Genomic DNA, 18014 nt, shown 5'->3' on the forward strand with positions numbered 1-18014 from the left:
AAAGTACGTATATTTTATTGCCCATTCGTTCTTCCTGCCTCTAAACGCACGCTGACTATTGATTACAATGCCTCGAAAGACGCAGGCGCTACGGCAACAGACACATATGCGCAGGACCAAATCCTCGCGCTCGCTTCAGGGCCATGAAACAAACTCATTTCCTTCAGAACAGGAAGACTCGTCTGGCAAACAACAGCAATCTCTACCAGCTCAAGAACAGATGGGTGAAAAATTATTCGATGAAGAGCTATTCTTCAACGCAGTGGATGCTTGGAATCACGTCTACTTGCATACCATTCTTGACATGGAGGATCCCATTCATCAGATGCGTACAGAGCATAAGGAGTTGGACAAACAATGGAGTCGATTGTCTCGTAAGTTGTTTGTATTGCACTTTTTTTTTTTTTTTTTTTTCCGAATATTTTTTGAGATCTGCTCATGAATGCAAGCTTACGACTTTTAACAAAATGTATTATACAGGTGGCAAAGAGGCGTTTACGGGTGAGGATAGCAACGATAGTTTCCTGGATAAGTTCGATATATTAGAATACGGATTACAGGATGATTTTGTAGAGCGTTATAATCTTTCAGTGCTTGTACATCACCTTTTCATGCCAAAGCTCGATGTTAGTATGTGCAGGAAGGGACTCAATGAATACATCAAGATGTTTAGGCAACCTCTTAAGGAAGCTTTTGCTGTGTCAAGTGGAAACAAAGGCATCCTCTGGCGTACTGTCTTACAATTGGTCTGCGTGGTATGAGGAAAAAATGTGTCCATGTTCCCTTGATTTCAGTTTTGAAAGACTTGATTGAAAGTAATCAGAATACTGCATAATAACAAGATTATTTTGCTTGGTACTGACGGTCATCTAGATTATGGCGCTTCAGGAGCGGGAAGAGGGCGAAAATATAGCCAACCTACACCCGCCAGACATTATCGAGGAAGCATGGAGCGCTGATGGAGAGGAGCAATCGCAATGTCCTGCTGCACGGATACAGAACGCAGTTGTGGTAATGTTACATAGGCACTTGCCATGGGCATGTTCATTATCTTTGAGGACTCAATTTTTTTTTTATCTCTGTGCTTTTGCGTGTACCGCTAATCGTGCATTTCCTTTGGCATTTGCTTTGAGCGTGTAGAGTTTACTAAATGATATCGCATCGCGCGCAGCCAAGGACAGCCTTCGACTTTATGGATTGTATCAAAATACACTTCTATTGCTACTCCCTCAGCTCAGAATTCGTTTTCAATCTCTAGAGGAGCCAAGTGATAAGAAATTGGTACAGGGTCTTCTTGATCTGCGAGCGAAGGAAATGCCCACATCGAGTGATTACAACAGTGATGAACTTAAGGAACTGGATGTTCACTGGTTTATGAAAGGCCCTGCTCAGGAGCTAGACAATCATAAAGGCAGAGATGATGATCAATATGGGAAGGAACCGACATTGCTATCTCAGTCACAATCGCATCATTTACAGCAATCTTCATCCTCGGTGCCAGATCTCTCAAATAATGGACAAAATGGCCATGATGCTCACAGAGAAGTGGAGGTGGAGCAAAGTGTCGAAAGTACGGTGCAAGGTCTAGAGAACAATAGGACCGATCGAGAATATGACTATACCTATAAAACTCAAGGTTCTTCGGAAATTCCTCATCAATCTAACAATGTAGCTTCTGCCAAGGAAACTTATATATTAATCGAAAGCGATGACGAGAATGACGAATCTAACACAGCGGCATTGCCAATAAATCGTGAGGATACAGATGATGCATTGCTTCTCAAGTCACAAAGTAATGTTTCAAAAGAGGATGAGCAGCCCACTGAAGAGGCTGTCCGTATTTCGAATTGGCTCAGAGACTTGCCAGGATATGTGAATGGATTCCTCGAAGAAGAAGCAAGTGTTTTAGAGGCTTCAAATACTTCTAATGAACCAGGCAAATCTTCCATTGTAAAGGTGGATAAGGGCAAAGGTAGAAAGCTCTCATCTGACAGGTCAAGCAATGACAATACAACGTGGTACAGCATTGGCGAAGGAGATTTTTTTGAGTCTGATACGGTAATGCATAGCTCCACATCAAAGCAGGAAGAAACAGCGCCTAAGAAAATAAGACGATCTCGATCATCATCAACATCGTCATCACTATCGTTACTACCAAGGTCACCAATGCGCTCATCAACGAAAGTTTCCAAACCTCAACATATAATAGACCGAGTGGCTAGAGCTGCAGGAATGTCATCTGTGAGACATAGATTAGACAGTGACTCAGAGTTTGAAGATGATGGTGATGATCTCTCATATATCAAAATGAGGAAACCAGCAACAGTAACTTCAAGCTCTACTACTTCTTTACTTCCGGTATCGAATGGATCATTGCATAACCAGGAAAGGCTCAACAATAATGCAAAGCCCAACAACAAACATGTTTTATCCGGTGTATCATGGTCGCCTTCACCAGTCCGCGACGAGAATGATGATACGAATGGCAACAAAAGCGCTCACTCACGCGCTGAAATAGATGCAGTGCAACGATTGCAAAATCGGCAGCAGCAACACTCTCCGTTGCTTGATAATACTACCGCTGCTACTGCTCAAGGGACCTCCAATAAGAAAGCGCGCAGAGAAAATCGCCACTGGACACAGCAAGAAGTGGATCGCCTGCTGGAATTGGTACCAATGTTTCAACATGATCCTCACATATCCAAGGGCATTGTAGGTAGACGTCCTCGTACAATCAAATGGAGCCAATTGAAACGCTACGACAAGTTGCATGGAAATATCTTGCAGCATCGGACTGAGGTTATGCTCAAGGATAAGTACCGCGAAAAAACAGATAATGGGGCACATAGAGGGCGTGTCAACGAATTGTTACAAACCAAATCGCATGCTACTCCAAAACATAAATTCCCATCTCCAGATCGCCGCATATTGTAAGATCATCGATATCCGCAGATAAAGAATCAATCGTGTCATACATATACAATCTACAGCCGCATTATTGTGTCAGTGTAATACACTACATCTTTCACAGTTCTCGATCATATTTCTCAAATATCCAAATGAGTATACTTTACAAAAAAAAAATTCCCACTGTCTCATGTACAAAATTGTGTCCCATAGCAACTTGAAGGCAATTGTCTATCAAGGGCTCAAAACAAAGATGAACAATCTTTTTTTTATTCATTTTTGACCTTCATTTTCTGTGTGTCGCGTATTTACTCGTCAACGACCTGAGTCTCAAGGCCCTTGAAAGAGGTGACAGGGACGTAAGTGACATAGGTGTACAACTTCTCCTTGGCATCCTCATCATCGTTACGCTTGCGGGACAAGCGGACACGGATGCGGTGCTGGACGGTCTTGACACCACGAGCCCAGACCTGCTTGTTCAAGCTGGGATCAAGACGGACATCAGCGGTGCCCATGGTCTTCTGAGCGAAAGCTTTGATGGCCTTGATGGCATGGGGAGCACGCTTCTTGAACGATCTGTTGAAAGTTAAAGGAATTAATTGCTTTTAAAAACTTTTTCTTTCTTTCTTTTTTTTGGTTTTTTTAGTTCTGTTCCTTTGATCATAAACATTTTGCTGTCTCTTTGTACCGACAAATGCTCCATTAAACACTTATATCTCCTAAATCTCATCATATCCTTGCCGGTCAAGAAACCTTCATACAGCATTCCTTTTGCAATCTCATGAGGATCAGAAACAAATAATGGAATATCCAATATTTTCTGACTGTGAAATGTGAAAAAGTAGAAGATAGAGGAAAAACGGAGCGCCTTCCCATGCTGAACAATGCTCCTGTTGGTATGTCCTGGCATATATTTCAATATATGATATATTTTGCAAAAAGAGATCAAATATTTACCTGCCGTGGACATGCTTGTGCAAGTGAATGGTGTACTCACGAGCGACAACGTCGTGGATGGTAGAGCGCTTGGTACCCTTGGATTCCTTGGCCATTTCTAAGATTTTTATTCAAGCGAGTCCGGATAAAATAAATAAAAAAGAGAGATCCTCTGTAAGTGCTTTATAAAATTTGAGTGTAGAATATTGTTTCCAGAAAGTTGTTTCTTGCTCAGACAGCCTTGATTATCGGAGATAATGCACACACAAGTAACACACGAGGCTCAAGGCTTCAAAATGATTTCAAGGTATTGCATCAGTCAATAGATAAAGAAGAAAAGCTTTGCTGAAGTTCGGTTTGTCGAGCTCTGTTGAATAATGATTATTTGATCAAGTCCATGTCGATGTTGATCTAGATGAATGTCACCGAACTTGGAATCCGATGAAATGCCCTTCTCTCACTTTTTTTTTTTTTTTCTTCCTTAAATTGAATTAGGTGGAGTAGTGATTTAGTTATACAAATAGGTTTGTTTGATGAGTAAAGATCCGCTTTTGATCGATCGATGGATGGATGTCTCCCTGTTCAGTCTAGTTGGATGTATCCGTTCCACAAAAATCATGTAAAAATTGCGCACCTGAAAAATTGCTTTTTGAATAGAGGAGGAACCCAACACTGAACGCCAGTGAGGCTCTTTTCAAATAGATTTATTCTGTACCCTTAAGAGATTCATAAGATTACACATTAGCTTTTAAGCTACTCTAATGCCCCCAAGTTTTTACAGTCCTCCTTCCTTTCACCTATAAATTCCAAGATGGTTAGTCACGTGGATTGCTTCATAACCATCCATCCTATATCCATTAACAAGGAATACATCCATCACTACACAGCAAGGACGCGGAGGCTTTCGCTAAGGAGAGCTGCATAGAGATTTTGTTCATTTAGTTATTATGGATTTCAAAGATGAAGCTGGGCGGAACGAGGAGTTAAAACGTTTGATGGAAGTTCATTATACAGAACCGCTTCATTTTAATGGTTTTATATTCAAGCAGGAATATTGAAGTTCTTGAGACGAAACATCTGATTGTCTTGTCTCGATTTACTGGATACTTTCTCATAAGACAAAAAAAAAAGAAAGAAGGAGCAGCAGCAGGAACGAAGCCAACATCAGTTAAAGCAAACAAGGATCTGATTTGACAACTCTACATCGACTTTCGAGGAGCCTTTTGTTTTACAGATATTGAAAATCACTTTCATAATAGTTGATCTAACGTGGACAATTTACGAACTTCTATTTTTATACACATGTATTCAGGAAAAGAACGCTGTCAAGCACGCCAAAGTTACCAAGGTTCTTGGCCGTACCGGCTCCCGTGGTGGTGTCACCCAGGTCAAGGTTGAGTTGCAGGAGGACCCCTCAAACCCCGCCTCTATCCGTAATGTTATTCGTAACGTCAAGGGCCCCGTCCGTGAGGGTATGTTTTTTCTTTTCTATTATGATAGCTGATCTGATAGATAGATGCTTTCGAATGACATCAGTCAGCATTAACGGGATAAAGAGAGAGAAAAATGAAAAAAATTGATAGTCAGGTCGCAAACGAGCTTTCCGTCTCTCTTCTTTTGAAGTTCAACCAAGATTTTATTGAATAGCTGTTTATTCAGGCGACAAATTTTCAATATCATGTCTTGTTTTGTTTTATACGTGCACTGGATCAATTGAACTCTGGACGACATCAATTGCTCACCACGTACCATATTCTATACGAGATGTTTGTGGGAGTCAAATATAAACAGCAAAGTTTAACATTTTTATCATATCTGCGCTTTCCTTTTTTCTTTTCTAGGTGATATCCTCTGTCTTATGGAGTCTGAACGTGAGGCCCGTCGTCTCCGTTAAAGACGCTGTCTTGATATTAGAAGTAAAAAAAAAAAAGAAAAAAAAAAAAAGGAAATAAAGACAAAAAAATAATATATCGCAGATCGGCAATGTCTTGTTTCCATCTATTATATCCATGCTTATTTTTTTGTTTTTTCGCCTTTCGCTGCACAAAAATGAAAATGATCACTTGCGCAATAGGTGTATTTTTTTCTCTATTGTTTTAATTAATATAGTCTAAGGTTTTGCTCCAGCTCCAGCTCCAGCTCCAGTAGTAACTGCGGCTCCTTTCTTGACAGTCTCCTTCATCCAACCCCTCTTGATGAACCACCTAACTAATGGCGGCGTGATCATGCTAGTCGCGACAACACGAAGTGGAACCAAGAGTTTATGAATACCATATGCGATCACAAAGACGCTCCAAAGACCTGAGGCCTTATTGTAAACAGCACCCTCATTGTTATTAGAGGTTTCAACCTTCTTTTCATCGTGATGCTTATATCCGAAGTATTTTCCAATGTTGTCGACTACCCAATCCTGAGCCTTTTCAATTTTATCCATGCCTGCAGCTTTGACAATCACAAATGTAGCAGCGAGATCGACCATCGATATACCCAAGTAGACGGCAACACCAGTATAGCCATACTTCTTGACCATGTCCTTGAACTTGTCCATGAATCCGGAAGACTTCTTCGTAGCGGAGATGTCCCCTTGCTGTGCTTTTGATGGTATGGAGGCTGATGATGAAGAGGAGGAGGATGCTGAGGCGAAGCCGCGTCGGACAACTGGTGCAAGTCTCGTGGAGGTGGAGGAATAGTGGTTGATGGCGATGGATTGGCGGTAAGCAAGAAGACGTGATAGGCGTGCATCATTATGGTGTTTGACAATGTTAGGAGAAGGGGCATAAGAGCTGTTGTAGAATCTCTGTCCCGAACGGATCGCGCTTAATGAGGCATTGCTAAAGGGCTTGCTGATTCCGGATCGGATCGGGGCCACGACTGAAGTTGCGGTGACATTGCGCAAGGCAAAGGTAATAGACGTGCTACTATTCCTGAGAAGTGTCCAGGAGGCAGAATTCATGGCAAAGCTACGAAAAAGAATGAAAAGCAAGGAATGGTAGAGTGAAAAGAGCAAGATCAGTTCTTTTTTTATTTGTATATTTTTATTCGAGCTTCTTCGGATTGATGATTGTCCTGAAAAGGAAAAATCAGGAAAGAAAAATAAAGTCGACTTTATTATTAGGCCTTGAATTATCACACACTTTTAAACACCGTCGTTTACCAAGACTTTAGGTATGCTGCTCTTGAAGCAAACATTTGATTGTTCTATACACATGCAAGTAGAGTATGCAAGAGTAAAGGATGGTGTTTCTGAACAAAAGACCAAAAAAAAAAAATAGAAGACATTCTTGTAAAAAGCATAGTTCTAGATCCACCATGCTAATAGGAAATAAGCTTGCTGTGTCTCAGGTCAGTAAAAGGAAAAGATCTTTGTTGTCACTCAGTTTGAAAATGTAGTCACACAAAAAGGAAAAAAGAAGGCTAAAGAATTTCATATATGACACTTCCGCTTTTTTTTATCTTCCACCCAACCTTTTCTTCTCACACTTTCTTCTTAATTCAAAACAAAACTAACAACAATGGGTGGAGACACAAAGTACTACGATATCCTTGGAGTGTCGCCTAATGCAACCGATGCTGAAATCAAAAAGGTACCTTGCTTTGCTCATGAAAATCGATCCAAAAGGCATTGTTTTATTTTTCAGGAACAATTGCAAAATGGGTAAATCCCATAGACCCATCAACTCAGGATCATACAATTAACCCCCAAATCCTTGGACAATACTTATCCATTTAGGCATATAGAAAGTTGGCTATGAAACATCACCCTGATAAGAACCCTGATGCTGGAGACAAGTTCAAAGAGATTAGGTAAAGGAAAAAAATAAAAAAATAAAAGTGGGTCGGACACTTTTTTATTGTCCATAGTCTTTCAATCTCTTAGGCTGTAGCCTTATTAGGCCGCAACATCTAATTCTCTTATATTTTACTTATCTTTTATTCTTTCCCTCCTGATTCTGATAGCCATGCTTATGAAACTTTGAGTGATCCAGAGGCCCGTGAGATGTATGATCAGTATGGCGAGGATGGGCCTGGCGGTGCAGGAGGATTTGGCTTCGGAGGTATGTCTCAGGAAGAAATGTTTGCGCACATGTTCGGCGGCGGAGGATTTTTTGGAGGCGATGAGTTCCCAGGAGCAGGAGGTCGTCGGTCCAAACCACGCCGTGGTGAAGATATTTCTCATAATCTCAACGTTACTCTTGAGGACCTCTACAACGGAAAGACAACCAAGTTGTCTCTAGAGAAAAATGTTATCTGCGGTCTCTGTCATGGGTAAGCAAGAGAGCTAGATCAAAACCGACACATTATGAATAGACTTTTAGATAAAGAGACTCTTTTGAAAGTTTCTTTGTGAGAATCTGCATGTCAATGATTATATCAACCATTTCGACTAATCACCGTCTTAATCTTGCTGCAATATCATTCGTTCATAGCAAAGGAGGCAAGGCTGGTGCAGTCAAAAAGTGCACGACATGCGATGGTCGTGGAGTCAAACTAGTTGTAAGACAGATCGGTCCTGGCATGATGCAGCAAATGCAGGTCCCATGTACCGGATGTAAGTACAAATATAATTTTATGTTTTTCGTTCATAAATTTTCGGATCAATTTTTCTGAACGTTTCGCCTCACATGTTTCTAATGCTCTGTCTGCTCTTGTGTTTCTTGTGTTTAATTGTCTTTCTTTCTCATGCAACGTTATTTGATAATAGGTAAAGGCCAAGGCGAAACCATGCGCGATAAGGACAAATGTAAAAAGTGCAAAGGCAATAAGGTCGTTAATGAGAAAAAGGTCATGGAGATCTTTATCGAGAAGGGCATGCGTCACGGTGAGAAGATTCCGATGAAGGGCGAGGGTGATCAACAACCTGGTATCGAGACTGGTGATGTGGTTCTGGTTCTTCAGCAGAAACCTCATGCTTTGTTTGAGCGTAGTGGCGCTGATTTGTCATGCAAAATCACTATCCCATTGGTTGAAGCGCTCTGTGGTTTCTCAAAGATCTTGATCACTCATTTGGACGGCCGTGGGATTCATGTGGAACACCCTGCAGGAAAAATCATCAGGCCCGGTGAGGTCAAGAAGATTAGTGGAGAGGGTATGCCCCATTTCAAGAGGCCCCATGATAAGGGTGATCTTTACATTACCTTTGAGGTTGAGTTCCCTAAGGACGACTGGCTTCCTGCTGGTGACCTGAAGGTAAAGACATTTATAGGAATGTTTTACGGCGCTTTACTCTGTTCATCATATGATTCACTTCTTTTTTTTGGTTAACTTTTTTTTTTTTTTTTTTTTTTTTTTTGGGCTGCTAGGTGCTTGAGAAACTCCTACCCGCCCGTGGTCCTGCTGCAATGGAGCCTGAGTTGGTCGACCATTGCATCTTGGAAAAAGGAGACATGGACGATTATGGTGCTCAAAGCCATAGTGGCAATGCATATGATTCAGACGATTCTGAAGACGGACATGGTCATGGACCAGGAGTACAATGCGCGCAGTCTTAAGAAAAAAAAAAAGTGTTTTTCTTTTTGCTCCGTTACTGGCTTCTTTTTATTTCTCTCATTTTTTTCATGTATCATAGAATGCAAAGCGACATGCAAATAAACCAGACATAGAGCATTGACATAAAAGGAAGCTATTTTTTTATTTTATTTTCTTTATTATTTTTTTTTTATTTTCTTTATTATTATTTTTTTTTTTTTTAATTTTGTTTTACTATATTCAATATATTTTATTATGGATGAGAAACAAGAGTATGGAGTCAACTATAGAGGGATGGATTTATTTATACAAATGTCTTGGCATTATTGGCGGCGGACGTTGCTCTTATCATAAGCTTGCTGTGTGCTTTGGTTTAGACTGCTTTGAGTCAAAGCACGAGCCATAGCCTTGACATTGGGTGATGAATAAGATGGATCAGTATCATTGTCATCCCGATCGTACTTGTTAAGCGATGGAGATGATGAAGAGTGCTGAAGCTCTCTGTTGTTGTTTCTAGTGCCGCGAGCAGCGCCGGATGAAGGATTGTGAGTAAGCGCCTTCCTTGATGATGGCCGTGGAGTCGTAGGCGTTGAGGGCGAATCATTGTTCTCATGTGATTGCACAGGTGGCTGTTGTTGACCACCACTCCGGTTCCTATGAGCAGGCATTTTGATAGGTGGGAGATGCAGGGCTCTCTTATCTTCATACTGCATTGCTTTGCCAGTGGTCTTGTAGCTGTCTGTCTGATAAGATTTGGCCTTTTCCATAAAATCCGCTCCATTTCCGGAACCAGCACCATTGTTGTTGCTTCGCGTGCTGTAGCTATAAGGATCAGCAGCACGATCTGCACGATAGCGTCCAGCGACGAAAGAAGTCATATCTTGAGCACCATGGATTTTCGGAGTCGGTGGCTGATAGACCGCCTTATTGTTAGTGCTGCTGTTGTAGGTATCTCCATATTGATGCGTGGCTGATCTCGTCAAAGACTCTTTCTGATCATCAAAATGTTGATCAGTGGAGTCATAATCATATCGTTGCTGTTGACGAGTAGGAGACTGAACGCGTCCATATTTCTCAGATCCCTTGGAGACATGACTCATTTCATAACTTTCATCATTGTTGTGCTGAGTACGGGATGAGTTCTTGCCACCTTGACTTGGCGTTCTGCTATGACTACCTACGCGAGCAGCACTGGCAGATCTCTTTCCTTCCTTGGGCGTAGACGAGGACTTGTTTTCGCCGTTGAGAACCTTTTGGCTCAATATCTTCTTGGCACCATCAGGGACGAGTGCAGCAACGACCTTGGACTTGAGGGCGGGGTTCTCAAAGCTAATGAGCAAAGGATTACCCTTGCTCTTATTGTTCTTGAACAGATGTCTCTCATCACGAGCCATACCATAATCATAATAGTCAATCTTGGAGTTGTATCTTTTAGAGAGGAACAGCTTGAACAGGATGGTCAAGATTGGAAGAGGAATCAGAGCCAAGGAATGCGTGTGGGCGGTCTTAAGATTAAGAACACCAATCATGACAATCTGGAAGAGGATCAGTGCAGCTAAGAGACGATTGTAGACTACACGGAAGAGGCGACCGCCAGTTTCGATCTTGGTACGGAAGACGTACATGAGCTGGTACTTGTAAGTGAGTGAGGCCAACGAAAAGTAAACCACAGTGAAAAACAAAATTAAAGGAGCAACCACAGAGTACAACAAGGCGACTGTGAGGAGGAACATGTGGGCAGAAAAATACAATGGAAAGTCAAAGACATCAGGCTTGTTCATGTTCTTGCTCTCCCGAGGTGTCACTGTGGTCTTGGCCCAGTATAAGATCAAGGACACAATTTGGGACAAGTCTAAGAGGGCACTAAAATTGCGAAGTGAGATGTAGTTGACCCAAAATAAACTGGTATCGATCACTTTCTGGGAGAGTAATTGCACAATGTTATCCTGGCGATTCACGAAATCCTTGATCAACGACCAAGTTGCCAACGAGAATTTGAAGGAAGACAAGAACAACTTGATGTCCGAGTAAAAACCCAAAATCATTCCTGAAATTGCAAAGATGATCAAGTTGTTGATGGTGAAGAACAGATAGAACTTGGCAAGCGTGGATCGATCCATACTAGATTTAGTGATGCTGCCCTGGAACCAAGCTAAGTAGACGATGATCTTACGGACAATGTGGAGAAGAATGTCCATGATCAAGACTGGTAACAGTGACTGAAGCATACTGGCGGCAAATTTGTGATCCTTAAAGTACTCCCCCAAGTCTGGGAAGATTGCGACGATGCGCTCCAACTTGGCGATCGTGGTCAATAAGCCCATAGGGATGAAGAATAATAGAGAGAAAACCACAAATGCAGTGTTGACGATAACTTTGCGAGACTTGCGCAATTGTTTTGGGTTGGAGACGTTGAACCAAATGATGTCCTTTGGTACAGGTGAGAGAAAAACATCAGGGGGATCAATCATTTTGGATCGCTTGCGGAGCTCCAAAGGGTCGCTCAAGATCTTTGCAACGCGATGGGCGGCATGGATAGTTTCATAGGAAACAAATCCATAGTTGGTAGGTTGAGATGTATTGACCTGCATGCGTGTCTTTTCAATTTGATCCGTCAGTTCTTCAATCCGCTGAGAGTAAAAATCAATGGCATCGATCTTGGAGCCACAGAGTCCTCCTGCTCTCACTGTCGGACGCTTGGAAGGCAGTCTGTTGGGGTCTGCATAGTACTTGGCAACAACTTTCTCCAGCGCCTTGACCATCTGCTTGTGCTTATCCATGAGCTCTGGTAACTTGTCAACCTTACGGCCCACAAGCGCTAGGACAGCTTTCTCAGGTAGACCCATACCATTCATGAAGTTGGCTAGTTTATCGTCGCTCTGTAACGAGGAAGGCAATCCCGCCAACATTAAAGTTCTCGAGGCCATTTCTTCTTGATAGGCCTCGCTCTGGAAGTAATGGATCCTGAATTTGAGGAAAGTCTTGTAGCCGTGGAATGTGGCATAGTACAAGAGTAAGCTAAAGAACCAGCAAGCGGCGACATGAGCCCAGAGCCAGTTCTTTTCTTCGACACCCGCCATCGTCAGCATTCCAATTTTGTCTGTTGGCTCTTTCCCGTCCATTTGTACTCGTTTTGTAATGATGACATTAATAGGAATGAGGACACAACACCCTATAATTGCCATGACAATGAATACATTTCGACACATCCGCAGAAACCGTATAAAGACTACAGCATCAAGTCCGATCTTGTCCATAAGAACTTCATCTGGACAACTCCATACTGGTTTCATCCATGAAAACCATCCTTCCTCGAGTCTTGGTGCTCGTTTACTATTGATAAGCAAAGAAAAGGAAAGAGAAAAAAAAAAAAGATTTCCATAAGAGAAGTGGCGGTTAGTCGTTGTTTATAAATGAGGAGTGATAAACTACAATAATGAATGATGGTGAGCCCTTCTTTTTTCATTTCTTTTTTGTGAAACAATAAAGCGTATGGTTTTACAACATCTGTGGGCAAATTTGCTTTCACTGCAGCTTTCAGTTGCTTACTTACTCTTGTGGCGAGGCTTTATATTTTCGTGCATAGATGACTATATTTTAACATAAGATCATTAGATCGAGAGAACGAAAGTTAGAACGGAGACTTTTTAATTGTCGGAGGAATTTGTTACAGTTCTAACCCCTCGTCCTTTTTTTCTTTTTTCTTTTTCTTTTTCTTTTAAACGAACAGATTTATTCACTATTTTATTGGTTTGACGACTGCTGTTGTGGTAGTGGATGTATTATAAGTGTTAAAAAGAAAAAAGGGAAAGTTACCTCCATTCTTGGGTCGAAGCCAGCAAAAAGCCCCAAGTGTGAGAAGTGAGAGACCAACATTAATGCCCAAGTTGGTAGCGAGAGCTGTTGGTTGCAGCTCGTTGATGGCTGCAATTTTTTCCGCTTGACTGATACTCGTCATGTTGGATGTTCTTTATGGTTATTTCAGAACCCCTGTCTCTTTTTTATAAGGTGGTGTTTGTATATGTTCCAAGGGTTATCAAAGCTTTATAAAGCGAGAACAGAGTCGAGAAAACAAGAGTTGGGCCGAGTTGAGGTTGATAGGAGGGGAGTTGGTGAATGAATGAATTATATCGTCAAGTGTCGTCAAAAAGGTCAGTCAAAAGACAAGTGGGACATAGGAATATGTGTAGTGATAAGAGAAAGAAAATCTGATTGGAAAACTTGTTTTCTGTTCAGGAACGGTCTCACAAATATTTAAATATGAAACGATGCAAAGAGGAGGTTGTTTTGCAATGGAAGGGGGGGAGAGGATGAATGAGGAGTTGATGAATGAGGAACGAAGAAGGAAAGGAAGGAAGGAAGGTAATGACAAAGAAAAAAAGGAAAAGGAAAAGAAAAAGAAAAAGAAAAAGAGAGACAAGGGCGTAGAAAAAGGGAAAAAAGAAAGAGTAGGGCCATTATAGCCGCCTGTTTTTATATTGCTTAGATGATATGTATCTCCTTTTGACCTATTGACTTTAATTAGATCCTAATCTTATTTGTAACACTTTGATTGCACTCAAATAACTTCTTTTCCCATGTTCTCATGTTGAATATTACCGCTCATTTCACAATTTTGTGAACAATAATTTAAACGGCATCAGTGACAACAGCATACGCATGTTGTAAACGGACAGCCCATTCAGATCTGCTAGGGAAAAACAAAACAGCGACAACAGGTACACAGTAGACTGACAATAAAAGAACGAATGAGAACAACTTTACATACTCACACTCGGATAGTATTTACTTTTTGGCTAGTATTACTTTGGACATGTCCTAAAATGGTCCGATTGCGTGTGTTGTAAAACACTAAACTAGAGTTAGGAAATAGTATCACACCATTACACAAGTGTTGATGCATGCTATGCTATGCTATGCTTGGACAATAAACCGTGACGCTGGGTGACGATGGTGACGAATCCATTATTTTGTTTTGTTTGTTTTATTTCATTCTATGCGATGAAACTAAAAAAAAAAAAAAAAAAAAAAAAAAAGCTTCCCAACTGGAGTACAAAATAGACTTGTCAAAAGAATTATGTCGCCGATGATGTCTGATGTTCGGGTGTTGGTATTTTTTATTTCCACATTTGCCTGCGTTACCTTGACCCCGTGGCACATTCTCCATCATTCTGTGAATCAATCCTGGGCGTATTTTATTTATTAGCGCGGGAAACTGAAAAGATAGAAAGCCAAGGTGGCTAAACACACACAAATCAGCTAAGCAAAAAAGTCCCGAGAAACATTTGCGTGCGCAAGGGCCGATTCCCTTTTTGATTGACTCCCTATTCAATTCGAAACACGGGGGTTATTTGAAAAATTTTATCCAAGATGTGGAGTGATTGTCTGCCCACATGTACACACCCTAATTACTTAAACGGGAGACAGTTCGGGCGTTGAGGCTGGGGTGGAACAGTCGCCCATGAAGCAATTTTGGCAATATGAAGCAAAGAGAGATCATCTACAAAATCCTGAGACGTTAGGCAATAGAACTTGGAAACTTAGCTGAGAGAAGTGTCTATTTGAGAGCCTTCCTGAGCCTCGTTCAGCAGCGAATAGAGGGAATCACATAGACAATGCTATTGGGTCGTGATGTGGTGCAGAATAGAGAAAAAATATTTAGGTTGTCCAATATTTCCGCCTGATTTTCGTTCACTTCGATAGTTTCTTCTACAAATGTCGAAGTAGCAGTCGAAGAGACCAAAAATACCGTCACAACCTTTAAATCAGAATCTCCATTGGCGCTTTCCCAATCTTTCTCTTCGATGGTTGTGTTACACAACTTCCGTTTATTCGATTAATAGCCAACCATTTCCACCCCTTCGAACAGACAATTTTTGCTCTATTCACTGTTGAACGAGGCTCTGGTGCATACTGAGTGAATATAGAACATACCTCGAAAAAGAAAGTTTATTATTATTATTCTTTATATTGCACATGTGAGTAGCCCTAGATCCGTAAAACGAAAACTTCAATAGTTCATGGACAGATAAGCTAGTTCAATTAGCCATAAGGAAGATGTCGATTCCAAAGAACGAGGATCATAGTTTGTATATTATCAGTAAGCTTTAACCATATCATGTAAGTACCAGTATTGGGTACTCCAGGGGGTAGGCAGCGTTGATACGACAAACTTGTAATTGTCAGATTTCTTTTGAGAGAGAACTTGCACCAATGTTCTCCGCTCCGACTGCATCACCGCCGAGGTAGACTCGGTAATTATAGCATATGGTAGTATTTCAAGCGAGGAAAGATGACTTCGAGGAAGCATCTACAAGAATCATGGAGACATTCGTCCGGTTTCTTGAATGATGACGCGAACAAATATGCCTTTACAAATATCTCCACACTAAAGCTTCACAAGCTCAAGCTCAACATAACCAACCCTCCGCATTCGCACACAGTATCATATTGCCTTGGTGTGTTGACTAGGAGATGCCCAGAATTGCAGTCATTGAAATATTATGGATGTGACGAGGACGACGATGGAGTTGATGATATTGGCGGGAATAAGCTACCTTTGTACGATAGATTCTACAGGACAGCATTCCTTCAGCAACCCTGGGTATTCAAAAGGTTGTCCAGTCTATTCTTCCCCGCCACATATATAAAGGACGAAGATATGGCAGCAATTCTTAGGCAGATGACTATGCTAAAACAACTCACCATTTCGGAGCTTCTATTTATTTTTTCTGACCCTGCTGATGATTTGGATGATTTCGGTCAGCTCTCTATCCGGGAATTGCTAGCAGACAAACAAATGACATTGAAAAATGGGCACATGGTACAAGAGACAAGGTTCCGGAGGCTATGTGAGACAATCGAGGAAATAACGTTTGATGTATACGGCTTCAAGGCGGATGGTATTATGCAGACGATTTTATCCAATTGTCCATGCCTGAAACGACTGACAGGACCTAGAATCACGGTGACAGAAATTGTCAATGGTGCAGAATGGGTCAGCACCGAGTTGACTGACCTGAACATCTATCTCAAGGCTGACGTTGATCAAGAAACGCCGGAAGGCATGGAGAAGCAGCGCATTGTGTTTAGACAGCTAGGGAAATTGACCCGATTACGCTCCCTTGATCTGGTAGCACAGCGGTGTAACACGGATGGTAGAACACAGACGCTGGACTTGACGCTAAGAGCGAGTTTAGATGAACAAGCTAATCTGAAGAATCTAGAGAAGTTAGCGTTCAAGTCCGATGCATCTCAACGGATGCAACTAGAGGATGCGACATGGATCGTGAACAATTGGCCAAAACTTAAAGAGTTGCAAGGCTCCATGAACAACTCAGTTGTATGCGATTCGATAGTTGCCGTACTTCGGTCGCGTGGATCCTTGTCGTTCCGATTATAGCAAGGCAGTTGTTTACAGTTCAAACGACACTTTTTTTCTGGCCGTATCCTTCATATCAATATATGTATATCAAGAGATTGTTAATTTATTTAATGTAAATTGCTTACCATCGAAGATGACTACGATGGTATTGACAACAGTAAGTTCCTTTCCAGCTTTTCATTTAAGAATGGGGTATTCGATCACCCATGTTGTCTTGTCTGCCTTAGTTCATGATTCGAACTGTTCTTAAAATTGATCAAACATAACCGGGGAGAATCACTAATTTTGAATAAAGCGCTTGCAGTTTGTCTATCCAAGCAAAAATGTAGCATACTAGTCGCTCTAGTATTGACATTGCTTGGAGTGTTGAACTGTGAGTTCTTGTATATCAAAATGCTCTGTTGCTATACAGCATCATCAGTTCCGGCATTATAAAGATCAGTGTGTAGATCAGAACAGAGCAGCACTTAAGTTTAATTGTGGTATGGCTCATACGCTTTTGCATCTAAAAGGAATGTTTGTTGCTTGGCCTGATTGCCCGGGTTGCATGCCCTTGTGCTAATTTTCATTGCAATCTAAAAAAAAAAAAAAAAAAAAAAAAATGATGGCAAAGCTTCATGTAAAAATATTTGGCGTAGCAGAAGATTTTTCCACATTGTGATCACCTTTAAATTACATCTCTTGGATTGTCCTAAAACCGTTTCACTTGTTGATAACTTCCCTGGTCAAACAGACCTCACGTTGCGTCTGCATCTCAAGGGCTTCTTGTCATGCACTTGTTAGGAACATTTAGAAAAATATCGCTATTATGAGTCAAAGAGGCAAACTTCGCAATCCTACTGAGAAGGTATTACAGAACAACAAGGGATATATTGAGATTATATTTCAGAGCACTGCTCCGGAGGAGTTCAAGTCGTTACGGGGGTGTGGTCGTCTCCGTGACATCGAATACAAAGTAGATCAACCTTCTCAGACCTCATTAAGGCCCATAGCTCTGCAATCACGAAGTTCCGCCATGGAAATACTCTAACTCCATAGGAGATTTGAGAAGCACTTTTGGAATGCAGCAATCTCAATTTCCTGGAGGCCGCATCCATGTAAGTAAGCAGTGATGAAGTCGATCTTTTTCTTCAAATATGCAAGGAAGCTAAGAGGATGAGCTTGAATAACGTACCCTTTCCCCCAGCTACTTTTCAACTTCCTGAGCAATGGCCCTATTTTGTTCATATAAACGCATTTGCCTGTGCAGCGTTGTGATACTTGCCTCCGCATCCGTACACACCATCCTATTGTGTCGGTATCTTTATTAGGAGATGTTCAG

The 18014-nt window shown here is 41.4% G+C and overlaps 9 protein-coding genes across 9 annotated transcripts; 5 read left to right on the forward strand and 4 right to left on the reverse strand.

Annotated features, from left to right (window-relative positions):
• Nucleotides 1-20: 20 nt before the first annotated feature.
• BCR41DRAFT_344259 (hypothetical protein) lies at nt 21-657 on the forward strand. The gene is made up of 3 exons (XM_022022467.1): nt 21-298; nt 455-524; nt 606-657. The coding sequence occupies exons 1-2, from the start codon at nt 68-70 to the stop codon at nt 461-463; spliced, it is 240 nt and encodes a 79-aa protein (XP_021886574.1). The 5' UTR covers nt 21-67; the 3' UTR covers nt 464-524; nt 606-657.
• Nucleotides 416-3070, forward strand: BCR41DRAFT_8025 (hypothetical protein). Its single transcript, XM_022031027.1, has 3 exons — nt 416-755; nt 874-1011; nt 1141-3070. The coding sequence occupies exons 1-3, from the start codon at nt 468-470 to the stop codon at nt 2932-2934; spliced, it is 2220 nt and encodes a 739-aa protein (XP_021886575.1). The 5' UTR covers nt 416-467; the 3' UTR covers nt 2935-3070.
• A 25-nt stretch (nt 3071-3095) lies between these two features.
• BCR41DRAFT_344261 (ribosomal protein L31e-domain-containing protein) lies at nt 3096-4329 on the reverse strand. Its single transcript, XM_022022468.1, has 2 exons — nt 3865-4329; nt 3096-3483 (listed from the first exon to the last, which is right to left on the reverse strand). Exons 1-2 carry the CDS (start codon nt 3957-3959, stop codon nt 3216-3218), a joined length of 363 nt encoding a protein of 120 aa, XP_021886576.1. The 5' UTR covers nt 3960-4329; the 3' UTR covers nt 3096-3215.
• A 294-nt stretch (nt 4330-4623) lies between these two features.
• On the forward strand, nt 4624-5924 carry BCR41DRAFT_8031 (40S ribosomal protein S28). Its single transcript, XM_022031028.1, has 4 exons — nt 4624-4657; nt 5156-5315; nt 5685-5759; nt 5918-5924. Exons 1-3 carry the CDS (start codon nt 4655-4657, stop codon nt 5735-5737), a joined length of 216 nt encoding a protein of 71 aa, XP_021886577.1. The 5' UTR covers nt 4624-4654; the 3' UTR covers nt 5738-5759; nt 5918-5924.
• BCR41DRAFT_344265 (hypothetical protein) lies at nt 5920-6789 on the reverse strand. The gene has a single exon (XM_022022469.1). The coding sequence runs from the start codon at nt 6389-6391 to the stop codon at nt 5954-5956; it is 438 nt and encodes a 145-aa protein (XP_021886578.1). The 5' UTR covers nt 6392-6789; the 3' UTR covers nt 5920-5953.
• A 393-nt stretch (nt 6790-7182) lies between these two features.
• Nucleotides 7183-9463, forward strand: BCR41DRAFT_330419 (DnaJ-like protein, subfamily A, member 2). Its single transcript, XM_022021750.1, has 6 exons — nt 7183-7427; nt 7574-7647; nt 7801-8109; nt 8271-8392; nt 8546-9030; nt 9144-9463. Exons 1-6 carry the CDS (start codon nt 7356-7358, stop codon nt 9330-9332), a joined length of 1251 nt encoding a protein of 416 aa, XP_021886579.1. The 5' UTR covers nt 7183-7355; the 3' UTR covers nt 9333-9463.
• A 68-nt stretch (nt 9464-9531) lies between these two features.
• Nucleotides 9532-13731, reverse strand: BCR41DRAFT_418008 (hypothetical protein). Its single transcript, XM_022029567.1, has 3 exons — nt 13126-13731; nt 12863-12899; nt 9532-12642 (listed from the first exon to the last, which is right to left on the reverse strand). The coding sequence occupies exons 1-3, from the start codon at nt 13265-13267 to the stop codon at nt 9633-9635; spliced, it is 3189 nt and encodes a 1062-aa protein (XP_021886580.1). The 5' UTR covers nt 13268-13731; the 3' UTR covers nt 9532-9632.
• On the reverse strand, nt 13326-14038 carry BCR41DRAFT_8100 (hypothetical protein). The gene is made up of 2 exons (XM_022031032.1): nt 13909-14038; nt 13326-13776 (listed from the first exon to the last, which is right to left on the reverse strand). The coding sequence occupies exons 1-2, from the start codon at nt 13913-13915 to the stop codon at nt 13466-13468; spliced, it is 318 nt and encodes a 105-aa protein (XP_021886581.1). The 5' UTR covers nt 13916-14038; the 3' UTR covers nt 13326-13465.
• A 1563-nt stretch (nt 14039-15601) lies between these two features.
• On the forward strand, nt 15602-16711 carry BCR41DRAFT_391325 (hypothetical protein; the record flags this gene model as incomplete). Its single annotated transcript, XM_022028343.1, has 1 exon — nt 15602-16711. The coding sequence occupies one exon, from the start codon at nt 15602-15604 to the stop codon at nt 16709-16711; it is 1110 nt and encodes a 369-aa protein (XP_021886582.1).
• Between the last annotated feature and the right edge of the window lie 1303 nt (nt 16712-18014).

Source organism: Lobosporangium transversale, assembly GCF_002105155.1.
Source record: "Lobosporangium transversale strain NRRL 3116 chromosome Unknown BCR41scaffold_1, whole genome shotgun sequence".
Lineage (NCBI taxonomy): Eukaryota > Fungi > Mortierellomycota > Mortierellomycetes > Mortierellales > Mortierellaceae > Lobosporangium > Lobosporangium transversale.

Excerpts from the sequence above, each read along its gene's own strand:
- BCR41DRAFT_344259 (XM_022022467.1), top strand. The coding sequence starts at position 68 with ATGCCTCGAAAGACGCAGGCGCTACGGCAACAGACACATATGCGCAGG.
- BCR41DRAFT_8025 (XM_022031027.1), top strand. The coding sequence starts at position 468 with ATGTATTATACAGGTGGCAAAGAGGCGTTTACGGGTGAGGATAGCAAC. Across the intron at positions 756-873 it reads TCTTACAATTGGTCTGCGTG|ATTATGGCGCTTCAGGAGCG; the intron begins GTATGAGGAAAA and ends ACGGTCATCTAG. Across the intron at positions 1,012-1,140 it reads GGATACAGAACGCAGTTGTG|AGTTTACTAAATGATATCGC; the intron begins GTAATGTTACAT and ends TTGAGCGTGTAG.
- BCR41DRAFT_344261 (XM_022022468.1), bottom strand. The coding sequence starts at position 3,959 with ATGGCCAAGGAATCCAAGGGTACCAAGCGCTCTACCATCCACGACGTT. Across the intron at positions 3,484-3,864 it reads CACAAGCATGTCCACGGCAG|ATCGTTCAAGAAGCGTGCTC; the intron begins GTAAATATTTGA and ends AACTTTCAACAG.
- BCR41DRAFT_8031 (XM_022031028.1), top strand. Across the intron at positions 5,316-5,684 it reads CAAGGGCCCCGTCCGTGAGG|GTGATATCCTCTGTCTTATG; the intron begins GTATGTTTTTTC and ends TTTCTTTTCTAG.
- BCR41DRAFT_344265 (XM_022022469.1), bottom strand. The coding sequence starts at position 6,391 with ATGGACAAGTTCAAGGACATGGTCAAGAAGTATGGCTATACTGGTGTT.
- BCR41DRAFT_330419 (XM_022021750.1), top strand. The coding sequence starts at position 7,356 with ATGGGTGGAGACACAAAGTACTACGATATCCTTGGAGTGTCGCCTAAT. Across the intron at positions 7,428-7,573 it reads CCGATGCTGAAATCAAAAAG|GCATATAGAAAGTTGGCTAT; the intron begins GTACCTTGCTTT and ends TTATCCATTTAG. Across the intron at positions 8,393-8,545 it reads GCAGGTCCCATGTACCGGAT|GTAAAGGCCAAGGCGAAACC; the intron begins GTAAGTACAAAT and ends ATTTGATAATAG.
- BCR41DRAFT_418008 (XM_022029567.1), bottom strand. The coding sequence starts at position 13,267 with ATGACGAGTATCAGTCAAGCGGAAAAAATTGCAGCCATCAACGAGCTG. Across the intron at positions 12,900-13,125 it reads GCTTCGACCCAAGAATGGAG|TCATCTATGCACGAAAATAT; the intron begins GTAACTTTCCCT and ends GTTAAAATATAG. Across the intron at positions 12,643-12,862 it reads TATAAAGCCTCGCCACAAGA|TAAACGAGCACCAAGACTCG; the intron begins GTAAGTAAGCAA and ends GCTTATCAATAG.